Raw genomic sequence first — 18744 nt, 5'->3', positions numbered from 1 at the left:
TTCTTCCTGCCCAGCCACTGGAGCCCAGCCCAATGTGCCTGGAGACCTGGGGGTCTTTGACCCCCTTTTCAGGTTCAACCAGTAGCAAGGCTGCATGTCTGTCCCAGGGATGCACGCGTGTGTGCGCACACCCACACATACACATGCTCGCGACACTGGCACTGCCAGCTACACAGACCGCCACAGACAAGGCACTGCCTTCAACAGCACCCACATGTAACACTGCCTGGGCTCACATAAAGCGTTAAGTATAGACAGCTGAGCCTCCTTACTCCTCTCTGGCTGGTGGAGATTGAAGTTCAGTGGTGAAAGTCCTCACACAACACTCCCTAGATTCACAAGCACATGCACGTTCTTGGATCCCCTGAGCACCAGCACAGCCCCTCTGCCCATCCACTACCCCTGCCCTACACACCAGCTCACCCAGCTTGAGGTTGTGCTAGTGAGTTACACATACACCTCCAGGCACACCAGGTTTAGGGAAGATACAAACACTGCACACGCACCACACACCCCCACTTCCAGAAGCCAGCACCACAAGCCCAGGGGTGCCTACACCCTCCGTGTGACCCCAGTTGCTGGCCCTAAATTTAGTCAAGCCACCCCTCTCTGCCTCGATAGCGAGCACTCCAGGCACACATGCTTTGAGGCTCACCAACATACACTCCCAACATCTATGGCTCTTCCAACTACTGATGCAGAGACCCTCACTCGCTCCAGTTGCCCACACCACCGTCCCATCAGTTTGTTTGGAGACTGATGGTCTTTGTCATCATCTCTGTTAGTCCCTGTCTGTCATGTCAGGACTTCTCAGCTTCTCATACTGCCCTGCCAGCAGAGGTTGGGAGTGCACAAGAAGCTGGGAGGGGACACAGCCAGGACAGCTGACCCAAACGAGCCAAAGGGGTATTCCATACCATATGACATCATGCCCAATATATAAACTGAGGAAGTTGGCCGGGGGACACCGCGGCCCAGGGATTGGCTGGGCACTGGTCAGCGTGTGGTGAGCAGTTGTATTGTGCATCACTTGTTTGGTATACTCTATTATTTTTTTTTTTTTATTATTATTATCCCTTCCTTCTCTGTCCTATTAGACTGTCTTTATCTCAACCCATGAGTTTTACTTTTTTTTTCAATTCTTTCCCTCATCCCACTGGGAGGAGGGGAGTGAGCGAGCGGCTGCGTGGTGCTTAGCTGCTGGCTGGGGTTAAACCATGAGACCTCTTTACTTGTTATCACTTTTGCATTGAAAAGGTCCTTGATTGGGAAACCTTAATGAAGCAGACTCTCACCTTCCACCTACCCTTACAATAACCAATGTGAAATTGTAACTACATTCGTAAGTTACTTAGGACAATATTTAACCATCTTACTGGTATGTTTTCCATCTGCATTAAGTTATACATTTAAACAGTTAAACTACTGATACTGAATTCGGAATGGTAATTCACAAAATATTGTTAACTGGGTCAGAGTCCTTTTTTAATGGTGGTCTGCTCACTGATGAAAATATTTAAACCTAAAATGAGGGTAGTAATACAGAATCTGTGCCCATCCAACATGGGAATATCTAGTCCCCAACATCTGAAGTTTGATCCAAGGGCCACTGAAGTATGGGAAAGTTACTAGTTTCTGTTTCCCCATTGTGTTTGTGTAAATCCAGAGAAGGTCTGATGGCATCACTTTGAGAAGTAGATCTGGCCCTTGCTGACTGCTCAAGTTCTTTTGAAGGGGTAATATTAATTTCATGGAGCCTGAATGTGTACTGAACACAATACTAAAGTCTCTAATTTTCCCTTTTGTGTTCTTTTTTTTTTTTCTCCCCTCTAGAGGCTATTCTTAGTTGCAAGCACAAATTTTCAAAAGGGATGAGCTTAAGAATAGAATGGAAGAAAATCCAGTCTCAAGGAGTCTCATTTGTCTACTACAATGGTGAATTTACAGGTACAGTACTACAAACTTAGACTGATGGTTTAACATGTCATTCTCTAACATAGGTATTGACTCTTTGTTGGGGAATAACATTAGGAAAATGACTGAAAGAGAACACTCTTGACTCACTGTACTGAACAGCTGTCCTTTTGAGGAGAAGAATTCTTCCCTGGGGGGGGAAAAAAGCATTTCTTAATAAAATTGTCAGTGATTAGTTACCTTTTTAATGAAGTTAAATATAATAAAACTCAAGACTAAGAAAAATGGCACTGCACATTCCTTGACATTTTTCAAAAATGAAATTACATTCAGATATAAACTCCCCAAAACTACTGCAAGCTCTGCACTCCTATCCTACAAAGAGGGTTCTGAAGCCTCCTGTAGAGCTGGAGGCTTAGATATGAATAATGCAGCAATTTTTATATACATAAAATATAAACTCAGCTGTATATTTTAAATTATTCGTATTCTTTTCAGAAGTGGAATTTCTGTTTGCATGTTCTGAAAAGGACTTACCTCAGCTTTATGTGTTGAAGAAAATATGGGTCTCTGGTACCTTGTACACAATAAATGAAGGTTAAGAAGTAAAATAAAAGCACAGCGATTTTGTTAGTTTTTAGAGCTTGCAGGATGTGCTGGTCTTGTTGATGAACTCGTTTTTTTCTGCATACATTTAATATAGAGAAACACTGGAACTCACGGTTCTGTGTGTGCATGTAACTAATTTTGTAACAAGCTGTAGAATGAAAAAACCCTCATTGTAAGAAGTCTGATGGCAATATCTTTGCTAAATCCATCAAGTTTTTCTTGCCAAGTTAAAATGTCAAGTACTTTGCTGTGGTCTCCCTCACAATTCTTTCTGTAAGGTAATTAAGTTAGTGATTGCCATCCCTCTAGTGGAAAATGATGTATTTTTTGTCACCGGACTACTGCTATACATGTTTTCTTTAAATATCTGCAGAAAAAAAGCATTCCATCTTCCAAGTGGAAAATGTATGACAGATGTAGGTTTTTTGAACTGAGTTTTTTTTTTTTTTTTTTTTTTTTACTAAATGAACAAGTTGTGGAAGGTTCTCACTGTCTTGGGAGGGGGATTACATATTGCTCCTTGGTGATAGATAACTAACACTGAACAAATGAGCAATAGTTCATAAATTGTACGTGATATCAGAACAAGCCAATGAGACGTAGTCATTTGCTATAAGCAAAGAGCAGAAACCTTTCTGTCTCTTCTCCCTTCAAGGTGATCTTCGAGGCCGAGCAGAGATGCTGAATACAGGAATCCGTATTAGAAATGTGACTAGAAAGGATTCTGGGACCTACCGCTGTGAAATCAGTGCAAAGAGTGAAGAGGGGCAACACCTGGGAGAGGCTACTATTACTCTCACAGTATTGGGTACAAACTTTATTACTTGGGCTTCTGTAAAGAATTTGAATGATGGCAAGGGGTGTTGAAGGTAGGGTTGTCCATATGGTTTGTGGCTGCTGGGTTTTTGGGTCGTCTTTGGGCTGGGTTTATAAACACACGTGCACGTGTACATTCTAAACATACTTCACAAAAGAGCTTTGCAAAATGCACACTTGCATTAGAAAGGAATGTAACGAGGGTTTTGTTGATATAAACGTGAGTTTCAGTTCTCAAAACTTGGCAAGTATGTTGATTTATGTGATTGGTGAAACTTCCATTTCTACTAAAACTGAAGTCACTCAGTGGGTGAGAATCTGGATAAGCTGATCATAGTTGTTTGGCACTAGAAAGTCAGCATCTGTCAACACTTATCAAATATTCCTAAGCAGCAGTTCATTCCAATATGCTACAGTCTCCTCCTGTTTTTGGAAGGAGAAACTGCTGCAGTGTCTGCGCAATGCCAGCCAGCGAGCTAGCAATCTGTGGACTTTATTTACAGGAGAGATGTTGTTGGCTTGGGGTGGTGGTTGTTTTTTGTGGTTTTTTGTTTGTTTTCTTTCCCAGTTGTGGAAAGGAGGGAAAAGTGAATACTGAGTACATTCTTCTTATGTTGTTCCTGATGTTTTTTCCAGTGGATGAGTGGTAGAAGTTGGTAGTTTTTTTCTTTTCTCAGTATAGGGAGAAAAGAAAATATTTGCTTTTGTAGTTTCTATATTGTTTTTTTCTGTACAAAAATAATTGATCTTTTAAAATTACAAGTAAAGTCTCAAAGGTCTTCATAAAAGATGACAAATTCATGAACTTCTGATTATCTCCAACAATGAAGTAACCCCACTTATTCCTTCTTTCTTCCACTCTCTCAACAGCTTTCCTCTTTTAAATGTGGCTTCTTAATTTAAAGTTGAAATGTTAGAGCCCAAAGGAGAGAGCGTGTGTGTTGCTCACAAACCTTTTTGAAAGTTAATGTGAATTAGTTAGTATTTCACTTTGTTTTCTTTATTTTTGCTTTTTATTTTAAAATCAGCTAAGAAAAAACTATGAATACTTGTTAGGGTGTCACTTGTGCTTTTAATGTTCCATGCATGCCTCTTCACCCTTAGTTTTCTTCTACATAGCTTCAAGTTACCAAAAAAAAAATTAAGTTCCTTTTCTGTTCACATAATAAAAATTGGAAAAGAGACGCTCATCTTCATGGCAGAAGGAGTGATCAGTTCTCCTGCATCTGTGTGTGGGAATGTTTGCTTTTAATTTAAACTGAAATTTAGTAGCCAATTGTTTTTGGTCCTGTTGTGGTTTAGGTCCAGCCGGCAACTAAGCACCACGCAGCCACTCGCTCACTCCTCCCCTCCTCCCAATGGGCTGGGGAGGAGAATCAGGAGAAAAAGGTAAAAAACTCGTGGGTTGAGATAAGGACAGTTTAATAGGACAACACAAGGAGAGAAGAAATAATAATAACAATACTACTAATAAAAGAATATATGAAGCGAGTGGTGCACAATGCAATTGCTCACCACCCGGAACCCAATGCTCAGCCCGTTCCCGAGCAGCGAGCCCTCCGCCCCCCGCCAGCTCCCCCAGGTTATATACTGAGCATGACATCAGATGGTATTGATTGTCCCCTTGGCTAGTTTGGGTCAGCTGTCCTGGCTGTGTCCCCTCCCAGCTTCTTGTGAAAATTAACTCTATCCCAGCCAAACCCAGGACAGTCCTCAACCTGGGATTTACACAATGGCTGTGATGATGGCCAGTCTTGGTAATTCTTTCTGACAATCATTTTTCAAAACCCAGTTGACTTCTTTTAATACAAAAAATCTTCTTCCTCTTCCTCACTTCTGTTTTTAAATACTGGGGCAGGGAACGGGGGAATTGCTGGACTACAGATTCCCTGAGTTATCCCTCCTCTGTGAGCAAGAGGCCCCATACAAGAAATGAGGTGAAACAAACTCTCTGGGGTTGGATGAGAGTGTATAGATTGGAGACAGGATGACACAGCATGTGGTGGGGGAGGCTGGGAGCAAGCCTCTTTCTTCCATTTTTAGCAACTTACAAATTTTACTGTGCTCTCTAGTAGCAGGACTCTGCCTTCAACCCCTTCTCCAGCACCTCATTTCATTAATGTGCTGGTTTCTAAGCATGTACACAAGTGCTCACCTCCTCACCAGTGACTGTCAAACTGTTGTCATATAGACAATACTGATAAGAATGTTGTCCTGGTTTCGGCTGGGATAGAGTTAATTTTCTTCCTAGTAGCTGGTACAGTGCTGTGTTTTGGATTTAGTAGGAAAATAATGTTGATAACACACTGATGTTTTTAGTTGTTGCTAAGTCATGTTTATACTAAGTCAAGGATTTTTCAGCTTCTCGTGCCCAGCCAGCAAGAAGGCTGGAGGGGCACAAGAAGCTGGGAGGGGACACAGCCAGGACAGCTGACCCAAACTGGCCAAAGGGATATTCCATACCATATGATGTCATGCCCAGTATATAAACCAGGGCGAGTTGGCTGGGAGGGGCAGATCGCTGCTCGGGAACTAACTGGGCATCGGTTGGTGAGTGGTGAGCAATTGCACTGTGCATCACTTCTTTTGTATATTCTAATTCTTTTAGTAGTATTATTGTCGTATTATCACTATTTTTCCTTCCTTTCTGCCCTATTAAACTGTCTTTCTCTCAGCCCACAAGGTTTTTCTTTTTATTCTCTCCCCCATCCCACTGGGTGGGGGGAGTGAGCGAGCATCTGTGTGGTGCTTAGTTGCCAGCTGGGGTTGAACCACGACAACTGTGTAACAAGTGTAATTTCGTTGTCCAGTTGCTCCAACTACTCCGATATGTGAGGTACCCAGCTCCGCAATGACGGGAACAGTAGTGGAACTGAGCTGTAAGGAGACTGAGGGGTCTCCTCCATCTGAGTACCAGTGGTACAAGAACGGTGTTGCCTTACTGGAAAAGACAGGAACAGGCAGTGCTAGAGCAGCAAACATAACTTACACCATGAATAAAAAGTCTGGCACTCTGGTAAGTGTAATAACCAACTCTGTCATAACCAGCTATCAAGAAGACCAAATTTACTGTTTAGTACAATGATGCACAGGGGTCTTAATCCAGAAATGCACGAGGTCTTTGTCGGAGATCAATGTCATGCTGAAATATGTGCTAACAAACGTAGAAGGTGGTTTCTGCCTCAGACCAATGACAAGCCATAGACATTGAGTGATAGAGACAAATTGGGTGAGTTGCGAGGCTGCCGTAATGATAAATGAGCAGAATCTAGAAAATACGTGACAAATTTCACCTTGTCAGTTAGCTAACTAGTGCCAGGTGAGAACGATCTCTCAGTATGTCAACAGCGTTATATTTGATAGCACCTTAAAATCTGAAATAGCAACTTCACACAGTTCAGTGGGAGTGCAGCACTAAGGGCAGTCCAGAATCTGTGCAATCCAGTGGCCTTTACAAGTTCCAGTCCAGTACTTCTGAAGTCAGTGGGAATGAGTCAGGGCTATAAGTAAGCTTAGTGGTTTTTTGTTTTAGTTGTGGTTTGTTTTGTGGGGTTTTTTTTTCCCCTCAGAACTGCCCGTCTCTTTCTCATCCCTCCTCCGTTAGCTGATCCTTCTAAAAAAATTGATACGTACTAGTTACAATGCGTTGTCACCTGAGATTTTTCAGAAGTAAAGAGTTGTTCTAGGAACACCCTACTCTTGTGCATGATCAAACGTAGAAACGGAAATGTGACTAAGCATTCAGAGGTGCTGTGGATCTTTCAGCACACTGTGGAAATTAAGTGGACTACTCAAAATTACTAATCACTTCTGGGATGCACTTAAAGGGAAAAAAAGTTAACAAGTCTAATGATGACGACCTACACAGAAACACTGGAATTGACATGAGGTCAGTTTCTGTCCATCTCTTGCTTCCTCATTTTCATTTTTACAGTAATAGTATTTGATAAATAGTGCAGTTTAGCATTTCTCCATTGGAAGAAGAAAGTGCCATTTCTGGGGGAGAAAAAAACCCCACAAATTTTCTGTGGGAAATATTTTTTGTAGTACATGATTATTTTTTTGGTAATTTTTTTTGTTGTTGTTTTTTTGGTAAAATGAACAAACTGTTCTGATTTCAAGGATTCTGAAATTTGAGCATGTCTAAGAAAATGCAGTTTATTGGAAAGTACGGATCCACTGAAAAAGAATCTCCTTGTAGATACACTCCATCTAGTTAAAATGTCCATCTAAAAGACCCTCTTAGACCGGAAGCTGAAGATAAGGACCAGGGAATGTGACTAGGGAGCTGAATTATGAGGTCGAACTGGACCAGAATTTCTCTCTTTCAGTTTTTTTTTTTTTTTGTTGTTTAAACAAACAAACCAACCCTGTTGACATGTCAAAATTTCTAGCCCACAGGAAATTCTGATTTTTTTTTTTCCATTCTGATAATGGTTTTGGACTCTTTCTTAACAGCTGTTTAACACAGTTACAAAGAATGACACTGGAGAGTATTTCTGTGAAGCCTCCAATGGGATTGGATTATCTCAGAAATGCTCACTGAAGCGAATGCAAGTTGGTATGTGTCAAAGACAATAAGGGCGGAAAACAGTCTTGTAATAGGAATTATTTTATTGCATGATGCAACTGAGAAGCTAAGACCAGATTGAATGATATCTTTTTGTTTGATTATGGCATTTTGGGGGAGGAATAATAATAATACGAGTTCCTTCTGTGTAGTTGCTGTGGCTACTTAAAGCGTTCCTTTCTTACAGCACAAACATATCTCACTGCATTTCACAGAAAAGCAGCTAGTTTAGTACCTTAAAATTATTGCAGTAGCCAGCCTTTAGGTTGCTAAACACTGAACTTCACAGAACAGCGGTATCCATATGAGAGCCTTAATATTCCAGAATGCTTTTGTGGAAGGTGTACAGGATAATGTGCCAGTCCACTGGGTTATTTTCTTTATGAAAAGCCTCCCTTTTGAGATGCATTCATGTGAGATCTTAATGTAACAGATCAGAAGTTTAACTGAATGACTCATTTATACCTGCCAGAGGAACACTGAAGAAGTCAGTGTATCTTAAAAAAAAAAAAAAAAAAGAGTCCTGCTGCCTGTTTCTTTTCTACTTGCACAGCGTAGGTGAAGTGTAACATTGGTTAGCTAATAAAGAATTTAGCAAAGGCTGGAGGGGCAGAGTCTACAATAACCCAAAATGTATGAATGTTTTTGCAAAATATAAAACTAGCTCTTGCAGATGTGATAGGAAAGCAGATGGTAACAAATCCTAACAAAAACTGCACAGAAGTTCTTGTCCAAGTATTCCGTAAAGCAATCGTCTGTTTTTTTCTTAGAACTTAGCTGAAAATCACTGTATCATGGCTTTTATCACTGTATCAATGCATTCCTGGTTGATTATGAGCAAGTGTTCCACAAGCTACCAAGATAGAATCCCCCCTGTTGCGGAAATACTCACCAAAGTCCTAAATTGCTGTCAACCAATGCACAAAAATGGATAGGTTTGGGGGTAAAATTCCCAACCATATATTAATGTATGCTTAAAGTCAGGATCCAAATACGTAATTGGACATATAACAAAAATCTATGAAAATGTTTCTGCTTGTTGATGTTTTTGTTTTTCCTAAAATGGGTGATTGTCTGAAGCTCTTAGTGATTATATCAGGAAATGGGCATCAGTCATCACCTTCAAAATAAAAATGGCTAGATGTTTTGGTAGCCCAGTGTAGAGTTTAACTTTAGACATCTGGGCTAAAATATTTCTTGTCCTTTATTGTGTTGAATTTTAAAAGCCTTGCTGTTTAAAAATAAAACAGCATTGAATTTTAAATAACTCGCCTGAAGAGTTCTTCAGGACTGGGACTTGACATTGCCATCAGCTGTTTCAGTTATTTTAGGCAAACTAACTATATGAAAACACTTGTTTTAAGACTTTTAAAGATTTCAAGATATTTTCCTTTAGAGACATAGACTTGAATAATACTTATTGGGGATAGGGATAATGAGGAGTATGTATCCCTTGACCCCTCGTATTCTTTCCTTACTTTGGACCCAAACTGAGCAGTTGAAGTGTATCAAGCACTCCTGTTAAGGTGGTTGTGATACAGTAGTGCTTTTGGACTGCTTATCTACCTGTAAGTGTTACTAATTGACTTATACAGCTTGGGCCAAAGACCACCTATAGATACAAAAGATGCCTGTAGTAATTAGGGGGAAAAAAACCAGGCAATGGCAATTTTTACAACTGACAACATTGGACTTATGTTTTATAATTACAGATGACCTTAATGTAAGTGGTATCATCGCTGCTGTAGTATTTGTGGCTCTGGTAATGGCACTGTGTGGCCTTGGAGTATTTTATGCGCAAAAAAAGGGCTACTTTACAAGTAAGTAAAATAAAATCACTCCTTCCTTGTGTCAAAAAAATGTGCATACTTCTGCTGGCTGTAACATGTCCTCCTTTTCATGAAGGCTCTAACTCCATGGTACTAAAGCTAAAGAGCATTACAACGGCAACTTTTTTGTGCAGACGTTTTTATTCTGCCAACTTCTACTGCGAAAGGTACTTCAAGAATGACATGGAGACGTTTGTGCAGTTGCATAAGGCTACCAGACAGCAATCTAGGGAAAGCAACGAGCCGAACCCTGGTTCCTGGAGCCTCTCTGCTCTGCTCGAGTTTTGAGAGGGAACGGCAAAGAAAGGCAACATAAAAACAAGCCGTGCAAGTTCACTTTTAGGCTGAAAGGTCTGAGCGGCTGAGTTCTGATGAAGGGGAAACTAAATTAACTGGCTCCCTCTTCTGGGTCGTGGCGAGAGTGCACATGGCCGAAGTTTGCTTTTAAGGATTGCTGCAAAAAGCTCGACACCGAGCAACCCTCTCCGTAGCGTTTACATTAGTGCCTGTAGAGTTCAGCACAGCAAGAAGGGATGCCAAATGTCGGGGTCTGAGAAGGTCTGCTGCCTGAAAGTAACAGGTTAACGGAGCTGCTGTGAGAGTTCATGTTCACTTGGAAGTTCATTTACCTTTGAAAGCAACCTAATCTTTTTCTGTTTAAACTCACTACACCAAAAAGAGACATTTGGTTCAGAAATTTCTTCTAGAAACTGAAGAGTTGAATAAGCTATGAATAACTATTTCAAAGAACTTTAAATCAGCTAAGGAAACTGTTCTTGTGCTAATTCTTTTTTTTTTTCCTTTCTTTTTCAGAGGAAAGCTCTTCCCAGTAAGTATCCTGATGCAAGTAGTACACAAATCACTGCAAACTTCGTTTACCTTTCTGATGATTTAGTAACTGTGATGATTGTTTAAGGCCTTTCTTATATGATTCTTGTACAGTGACTTTTTTGAACACTGAAATAAATCTGATCCTACACACCAGCTGGTTCCCATATTAGAACCAGTGTGCTGTTCAGAAAATGAATTAAGCATTATTACTGTGATAAATGTGCAGATATATGTCTTTTTACATCGTTATGGTTTACACCCGTAACTCAGCTACAGGCATGCACATGTCTCCTCTTCAAACTAGACAAAAGATTATCAGAACCAAATTGAACTGTCATATCCACGTCTACAGATTATTTTAGGAAATGTTTTCTAAAAATATGACTGGTGGAAACTTTCTGAGGGTGTCTGGTCTACTCCTTTGATATGGATTTATTTCATGCACTTAATTTCCTAGTAGCAAGTCAGAATTCCTCAAGCTATTTTAGTGCTCCCACACAAGGCTAAAATTGTGTGCTTCATTGGAGGCTGGCCTCCAATTTTTTTTTTTTTTTTTTTTTTTGCTTTTAAAAGTTTATCTTAGCACTTCTAGGTGATAGGTAAAAAAAACAGAATAATGTACTAAAGAGAAATACAAATATTACTTTAAAATACTGTGTGACTTACAGTGGCCATGAACTAGACAAAAAACATAACTGGAAGACTTGACAAGCTAGGGAAGGTAATTTGACAGTGGTTCCTGAGATAATGACAGCTACCTAAAAGCATTCAATGGATTTTTTATTGTAACTTTTTTCTAAGAGGGGAAAAAACCCTAAGGATTGCTGGAAATGTGGAAAAATGCATTCATAAATAAGGTTCTCAAAGGGTTAAAACTAACACCAGAAAAGTCACTACTTAACCTGTGTTCCTTTCCCGTTCTGTTAACAGAAAGACCAACTATCAATCTACAAGTGAAAAGGCAAGTATTTTGCATTCAGTAGTGTGTTTAAAAAGTTTTAGATGTCTCCAGAATTCCTTGGATCTGTGATGTTTCTGCACACATAACCCCCCACCACACACACCCGCCAAGCCGTACATGCCACCAATGGCTGGAGATACCTTATCTCTGTTTGCATTTATAGCTTGCTATTACTCAGTCTCAAGTGCCATACAACTACAGCACCTTGCTCCACACTTTGCCATCTTTTTCTTTACCATGCTAACCAGATTTTTACCTGGTTGTCTTTTACCTACTTCTTCCTACATTTCCCTGTTCTATTAGCTTCTTTCATTCTTTTTCTTTCCCATTTTCATGATTATTTTCCCTCTATCAGATAAACTAAAGAGGTAACACCCTTACACTATTTGGCAATATCACCTCTATACTGCCCACTTAATGCCATTTCTTGTGAAGACTTCCACTCTGCCTTGCTTGTACGTATCAGTTAACCAAGGAAACTAACTCAGACACAGTCAAAGGTGGCAGTGAAACATTAGGCCTTAATTCCTCTAAGCTTAATGTGGGTCAAAAGGCTTGACTAAATATGGAAGCTAAACTTACACTTTTTTCCCCCTTCCTCGCTGAGAGGGCTCAAGGGCTTTAACTGCGTGTACATTGCTCCAGCTTTTCAGATTGGTGCAAAAAGAATGGAGCTCCAACTAAAGCTTCAACTAGGAGCAACTTAATTTCACTACCTATAGTTTAAGGCTACATTAGTAGCCTTGAAAGCTCGCTGAACACCACCCATTTCTCTAATCAAAACAGAATGTACTAAATAGCATAAGCTTATTCCTTCACCTAGTATGTATATAAGAAACTTACTGAGGCCAACTACCTGGTTGCTCTGAGTGGGAAGGAGCAAACTTTGAAGAGCTATGGTATCTGTTTATCAGTAGTAATGCACTTATGAATCAGATGCTCAACAGAGCTGTTTGATACTTGTATTTTTTAATAGGTTATTACTTCCATTCTGTGTAGCAGTGCATTCTATAGACTTCCCTTTCCAGAAAGAGTAAACGTTAACTAACAGTGCTTCAGGCATGCTTCTTTTCAATCTCAATGCCTTAGTTTCTTCTGAAACATACACTAAATGTTAATCTGGTTAAAATCTTTGAACTATTACTTATGTAACCTTGTTTGCTTCATTTAGGATTTCAAGCATACCAAGTCCTTTGTTATTTAGAAGATTTCAGCCTCTGTGAGGGACATCAAATGACTACTTGTTATACAAAAGTATCAAAGGGATCTTTTGACCTCTACTCTGTAAATATTGTTTCCACGTACTACATGCTGAACATAGAAACTGCCAATGTTTAGATCTAGTCAACCTAACTGTGATTGCTTTTTAAAAATACAAAACCCAAAAAAACTTAAAGATAGAACTAAATTGAATATACAAGTCAATTTGTGTCAAGACTTCTCATTTTGTTCATGTATACATGCAGCAATACAGAATTCACTCTTACAGCTTGGAACAATCTATTCAAATAACTTTCACAGATGACCTTGCTACCACTACTACTTCTACTTATGCCTCCACCATTGCCAAGGGCTCAAACTCTCCTGCAATTCTGACTTACTAGTACCTTGACATGGTATTAGATTTGCCAAAGCCATCTGTAAGTGCATAAGTAGTCATGCAGACTTAAACTCACTCTCCTGACAATAAAGCTACCTGTAATTGAGGTTCAAGCAGTGTTTTATTGTCTAATATAAAATGCCTACAGTTTATGTTCCACAAGGAGATGTATCTCTCTCTGTAGATTGCATATGTAATTTCATTCTGAAGAAAACTCATGCCAGTACAACTCAAGCTGTAGTATCTGGACCCTAACTGTTGAAGTGTCACAAATAAATAGCTCCTCAGAACCTGAAGTGTTCATGTGAATAGTTCAGTTACTGAAATTTAAATCTCACCACCTCATTAACAGGTTTCAGTTGCTTCTGTAAGAGTAACGCTTCATCACTTGTGTGTTCATTGATGCAGTGTAAAATTAGTGTATTTGTGCCTATGCTTTTGGCTGTGCAGGTCCAGCACTACCATAGGGCTTTGCTACAGGTTTAGGGTCCATGGGGTTTTTTTCTGCAGAAGGTTTTTGGATGTGACAAACTCGGAAAAACAAGTAGTTCCTTCTTGGTGTATCACTATTGGTGTTATAACTTCTCAGCACTAAAATGTAGCTTGGCAAAGGAGTTTTGCAGTTAACATTGAGAAACACTACTCAGATGCCTCAGTCACTTAAAGAGTTGACGATCATAGCTAACTATGCTCACTATACAGTAAGAACTTATTCACATTTCTGAAATCAAACTGAAACACTGTCTTTATTAAGTTACAACTGATGCCACGTTCAGCAACTCCATTGATGTACACTGCTGTTTGGTGTACAACCTGCAGAGATCACTTTGGAGTCTCCTCAAAGTTGGGCTCTAGAGGAGGAAGGGGAGAGAGAGAAAAGTCATATTAGTCTCTTTTTATTCCAGCCTCGAACACCACAATTCATCTGGTATTCAAAGAAAACTAAACATTAAGTTGGCAAGCTAAAGCAAGCTCTTGTACATTGCAGTCTACACCACCATTTACTTTGTTTGTATCAGGGTATGATTGGATGTGGGCAGCACTAAAGAATAAACTACGCTGGAGACAGGTCTTTTCTACCTGAGAGATGTTATGCATAAGGTTTAAGACAGACATGCACTTTAGTAACATTCTGCCAAAACAGCTTTTAGCAACACCTGGGGTAGGGGAGAAGGCAGCAGAGAAAGTGAGGAAGTCAACCACACCATTACTGGACGTAACACTAATATTTCCAACATAGCCCTGATATAAGAACAAGTAACCAAGCTATTCTTTCCTCTTGATTAGTGTCTTACAGCTGATTAACAGAATGGAGTGCACAATTTCAACTCCACTCAGCAAAAGATATTCCTCCACATACAAATACCGAGAAAGGAGTTCTTGATGTCAAAGGTACAAACTCAGAAGGGTTAGGGCTTTTGATGGGCAGGCTATTAATGCCTGTTCTCCTTGCTACAAAGAGTCTGAGACGTAAGGTCAGCTTATAGTAATCTTCACTAAGACAAAAAATTAAGCTTCTACCCATCTAGCCACTTAGTTTTGAAAACCTGTTGAAATTAGATTAAGGATAGGATGGTAAATTCTTTTACCATAAGAATGGTAAAAGAACACGGTCTCCCCCCCCCCTTTGTTTTGTTCCTATGGTCACAAAAATCTTGTTTCATTACAAAAAAAATCCTAAACTTTAATATGTATTGTTTCACATATTACATAGAAATAAAACTGAATATAAAGAAACCACATGCCTAAAACTGGGGGCGGGGGAACCAACAAACTACACCATACATCCTACTTTACAGATGCTCTGTTTTATTTGCACCAGTAACAATCTGACACCAAATTCTTCCTTAATCCAACTGAAATACCACCAAAACCCAAAACATTTTTAGGTGTGTTCCTAGTCTAAATTAGAATTTCCAGTTAGTCTGATCAGAATTACAAGTCACTGACTATGGTGGCTTGACCTCGGCTGGCTGCCAGATGCCCACCAAGCCTCACGCTCTCTTGCTCTTTCCCTCCCTCCCTCCACAGGAGGGCTGAGAATAGAGACAGCGTTTTTCACCCTTTTTAAAATATGTCATCACAGAGGTGCCACCAGCATCAGTGACTGGCTCAGCTGTGTCCTGCAGTGGGTCCATTTTGGAGCTCTGTCTGATGTGTGGACACCCGCTGGCCTCTGCTGAGAGAAGCCACCCCTGCAGCCCCCCATTACCAAAACCTTACCACGTAAACCAAATACACTGGCACACGTTCAAAAGATTGCTGAATCCCAGCTACCAGCTGCTTACAGCTTATGAGAAAGACAGCTTACCCCCTGCAAAACCTGACTTCAGCTAAAACTGCTTGTGAGCAATGAAGACTTCGAGCTGTACTTACATAAGCAAGCAAAAGAAACAAAGAACTATAGACATGAGCCTGTCCGTTAAAAAATTAAGTTGCCTTTATGTCCTAAGGCAGACAGAGTCTGTGCGATTTCTTTGCATTCTTGATAAACCAATCGTCACAAGCATTCTTCTTGTCATAATCAATCTGGGTAATATGAAAACACACCAACACAAACTTCAAGCAGTTAAACAGAAGTCATATCCAAGGAACTGAAGAAAAAGGTTTAATATAATTTAGTCACGAAGTAATCATAACTAACAAAGGTAAGTTCTATGTTCATTTTCTGAAATCACTGACTTTCCAGATGAGCTTACAAAGTTTACAAATTGTAGTTTGGATGACATAGACAACTGTTTTTCAAATTACAGTCTGCTGACCTCTTTGGGAGGATGAGTAAAAAAAAAAACAAAACAAACAAACCCAACAACAATAGGCCTTGGGCTATTTCTAATTCTACTTATATTTGGACTATTTCTTTAGGGTCTGTGAAGGGTAAGATATACTGATGCTTAACAAAACCTGCAGTCAGATCAGGTTAAGTCCACATCTCTACCGGAAAAGGCAAATAATCAAAAAAAAGGAGTCCGATGGAATCAGATGTGAACTGTGCAAAAGTAAGGAGATTCACTGAGAGCATCTTACAGGAAATTAATGGTCCAAATAAAAACCGAATGGGAATTAAGAAAACCAGTCAGCGAACATGTCCTTAGTTGCAATTAGAAATTCAGTAAGATTGTTAACTCACCCTCAAATTTAAATTCTGGAAACTTGGTTAGATCTCCCTCGCCATACGCCCGTTGAAGTCTAGCAAGGGATTCATTCATGTCTTTCTGAAATTCAGGGCCTGCATCAACAGGCCCTCCAGCTTGCCTAAAAAACATAAAAAGATCTGATTAACAGTTCAGTTCTGAAATTTCATGTGGAAGTTCTATATTTTCATGGCCATTTATGAATTAAAAACCTTTCTGACAACCAGCTAAAGCAAACCATTTAAAATATTGCCAAAAGTCGAGCTATGACACACCTTAGGGCCTACTTCCCTTACACATAAACAAGGTTCTCAGGGTAAAGTACAGGCTTTCTACTATCAATGATGAAAATCCAAGGTACACAGGTAGCCTTTTGAGACACAAAATACACTGAGTATCCAGGCTTTCAAGGCTCTCAGTTTCACTTGTTCCAGGTGTGATTTCCTGACAAAATTGTGATTTGTACCTCTGCTATTTCCGCATTAGTGATCTTGGTTAGTAAAGCTTAACTGTTCTTGCAAAGAGAACACGTTTTGAATACTAAACAAGCAAAAAAACCAGAGACAGGGCACCTTGCATTCATATATATTCAGACAGGAATTTCTTGGGATACAAATATAAAATAATTAAAATAATAACTCTTTAGATTACCAATGCTCAGTTGTACCAACACAGATATCACTTATCATTGGTAAAGCCACCAAAAATATGCCTCTTACACAGGCTAGTTTGTAGGCGTCTTCCTCCAGCAGAACTAAGAAGTGGCTTATTTCCTTCCCAAGAATAATTCCCAAGAATTAATTACACAGAATTACTATAGTTTTAGTTTCGTGTTAAGTAATTCATTCAAACATTACAAGAATCTAAGATTCCATTTGAATGAACTGCCTATTAACTTAAGATGTTTAATGAATCAGCCTCACAGCTCCATTAATTCTCAATTGCTTTTGGAGGCTATTTCCATTCAGCTTCTGGAAACGAGACTGAAGAATAGCTGTTTTCTGTAGACAAAAAAAAAGGAACTTTTTTTGTTTTCTATTTACAGAGCACATAGATGGGTAAAAATTAACATCTGGTATGTTCACATAGCATGCAAAAAGCCTTAATTGAGTGCCTTAACTCCCTAAGAAGAGTGACATCAGCTTTACTTTTTTTTTTTTTTTTTTTAAGGGGGGAAAAATGGACATTTTCTGTCAGGTATGCAAGAACAAGCCTTCTCACTTGTGACACTATCACTAAGTGTTGCAGGAAAGCATACCTTAAGCATTTAGACACCAACCTACAAAGCTAGCATATTTTAGCATTTGTCAAAATCATCATTTTTCCCCCTTTTGTCATCAGCCTTAAAATAATTTCCTTTACTTACTTGCTCTTTGTGTTGTATTCTCTGATCTTGTCCAAGAAGAGCTTCTGAACTGGATCAAGCTCTTTTGCCTTATTAAAGACAATGGCCGAAAGCCCTATGTTTCTGCGCAAGTGAATGGAAACAGCAGAGCGAAAAATGGAAGAAAGTCGCAGAATCTGATGCAGAATCATGATGACACTAATGCTTTAGCTAAAAAAAAAAAAAAAAAGCCAAGACAGAAACACGGAACTAGTTAGATCTTTCCACAATGTAAATGCATAAAGAAGCAAAAAAATTTAGTTCAGAGATGAGCTTTAAACCAGAAAGAATATTTAAACCAGCATGCAATCTGGGGTGAAAACTCCAGCAGCCACTGAGCCCGAACAGCACCGTGCCACCAAGTACGCTGCTGCACATCCCGTTCAACTGCGCACTGCGACTGACTGCTCGCACCACCACCGAGACAAACGGGGAATTCCAGGTTTTGTCTTGTTTAAAGAAACAGTAACAATTTTAACCCAGCAGCAGCATCGGCCGCCGGCCCCACCGCTCCCCGCCGTCTCTGTCTCCACCTCACCCGCCCCGGGAACCCCCCCCCAGGCAGCGGGGCCGGGAGGCGCCGCTAGCCCCAGGGCCCGGATGCCCCAAGCGCAAACCGATGGAGAAGCCGCCCCCCGGCACCCCCCGGCGCGGCGGGACGACGGGTACAGGGGCGCCGCGGGGCCGCCCCGGCCCAGCTCCAGTCACCTTGGGAGAGTCGCCACTGCCGCCCCGCGTCCGGGCCCGCCCCGCCTCCCCGCGCAATGCACGCCGGGAAGCCGCCCCGTCCGCGCGGCCCGGTGCTGCCACAGCACTGAGCCCCGCGGCCACCCACACGTGGTCCCCGCGGCGGGGGGGGCAGCGGCCACCGCCCGCCCCACCGCCCGGCCCCGCTCAGCTGCCAACCAGGGGGGACAGGGAGCACGGAAAAAGCCCTCCACCGACCGTTACCGCCGGAAGTAGGCGATGCGCTTCCGGGTGAGGGGAAACGGTTCGGAGCGACAGCCGGCATCAGCCCCGCCCCCCGCCCGCGGATTGGCGGCGCGCGGGGGCCGCCGGGAGCTGTAGTTCCCGCACCTGCGCGGGGGGTGGCGGT

The 18744-nt window shown here is 40.9% G+C and overlaps 2 protein-coding genes across 3 annotated transcripts in view; one reads left to right on the top strand and one right to left on the bottom strand.

The window, feature by feature from the left end:
* JAM2 (junctional adhesion molecule 2) overlaps positions 1-13462 on the top strand; it is a 39850-nt gene extending 26388 nt beyond the window's left edge. Inside the window, exons 3-10 of the mRNA XM_050893943.1 lie at positions 1834-1947; positions 3179-3331; positions 6150-6355; positions 7798-7900; positions 9622-9729; positions 10552-10567; positions 11500-11530; positions 12702-13462. Of these exons, the coding sequence (XP_050749900.1) occupies positions 1834-1947; positions 3179-3331; positions 6150-6355; positions 7798-7900; positions 9622-9729; positions 10552-10567; positions 11500-11530; positions 12702-12734 (764 nt within the window). The 3' untranslated portion in view covers positions 12735-13462. The remainder of the gene's footprint in view (positions 1-1833; positions 1948-3178; positions 3332-6149; positions 6356-7797; positions 7901-9621; positions 9730-10551; positions 10568-11499; positions 11531-12701) is intronic.
* Positions 13463-13857: 395 nt separating this feature from the next.
* On the bottom strand, positions 13858-18742 carry ATP5PF (ATP synthase peripheral stalk subunit F6). 2 transcript variants are annotated; one of them, XM_050895943.1, is made up of 4 exons: positions 18726-18742; positions 17631-17819; positions 16261-16385; positions 13858-13981 (listed from the first exon to the last, which is right to left on the bottom strand). In XM_050895943.1, the coding sequence occupies exons 2-4, from the start codon at positions 17798-17800 to the stop codon at positions 13953-13955; spliced, it is 324 nt and encodes a 107-aa protein (XP_050751900.1). In that variant the 5' UTR covers positions 17801-17819; positions 18726-18742; the 3' UTR covers positions 13858-13952. The 2 variants fall into 2 exon arrangements, with proteins under 2 accessions (XP_050751900.1, XP_050751080.1); XM_050895123.1 differs by lacking the exon at positions 18726-18742 and adding an exon at positions 18357-18454.
* Between the last annotated feature and the right edge of the window lie 2 nt (positions 18743-18744).

The sequence above is a fragment of the Gymnogyps californianus genome, chromosome 1, assembly GCF_018139145.2.
Source record: "Gymnogyps californianus isolate 813 chromosome 1, ASM1813914v2, whole genome shotgun sequence".
Classification (NCBI taxonomy): Eukaryota; Metazoa; Chordata; class Aves; order Accipitriformes; family Cathartidae; genus Gymnogyps; species Gymnogyps californianus.
This window is presented reverse-complemented; position numbering and strand designations above follow the sequence as displayed.

Bases quoted from the DNA above. Each gene is read 5' to 3' on its own strand.
- ATP5PF (XM_050895943.1), bottom strand. From the start codon at position 17,800: ATGATTCTGCATCAGATTCTGCGACTTTCTTCCATTTTTCGCTCTGCT. The intron at 16,386-17,630 runs GTAAGTAAAGGA...TATGTTTTTTAG, and splicing joins GAATACAACACAAAGAGCAA to GCAAGCTGGAGGGCCTGTTG. The intron at 13,982-16,260 runs GTGAGTTAACAA...TTCCTCCTCTAG, and splicing joins TCCAGAATTTAAATTTGAGG to AGCCCAACTTTGAGGAGACT.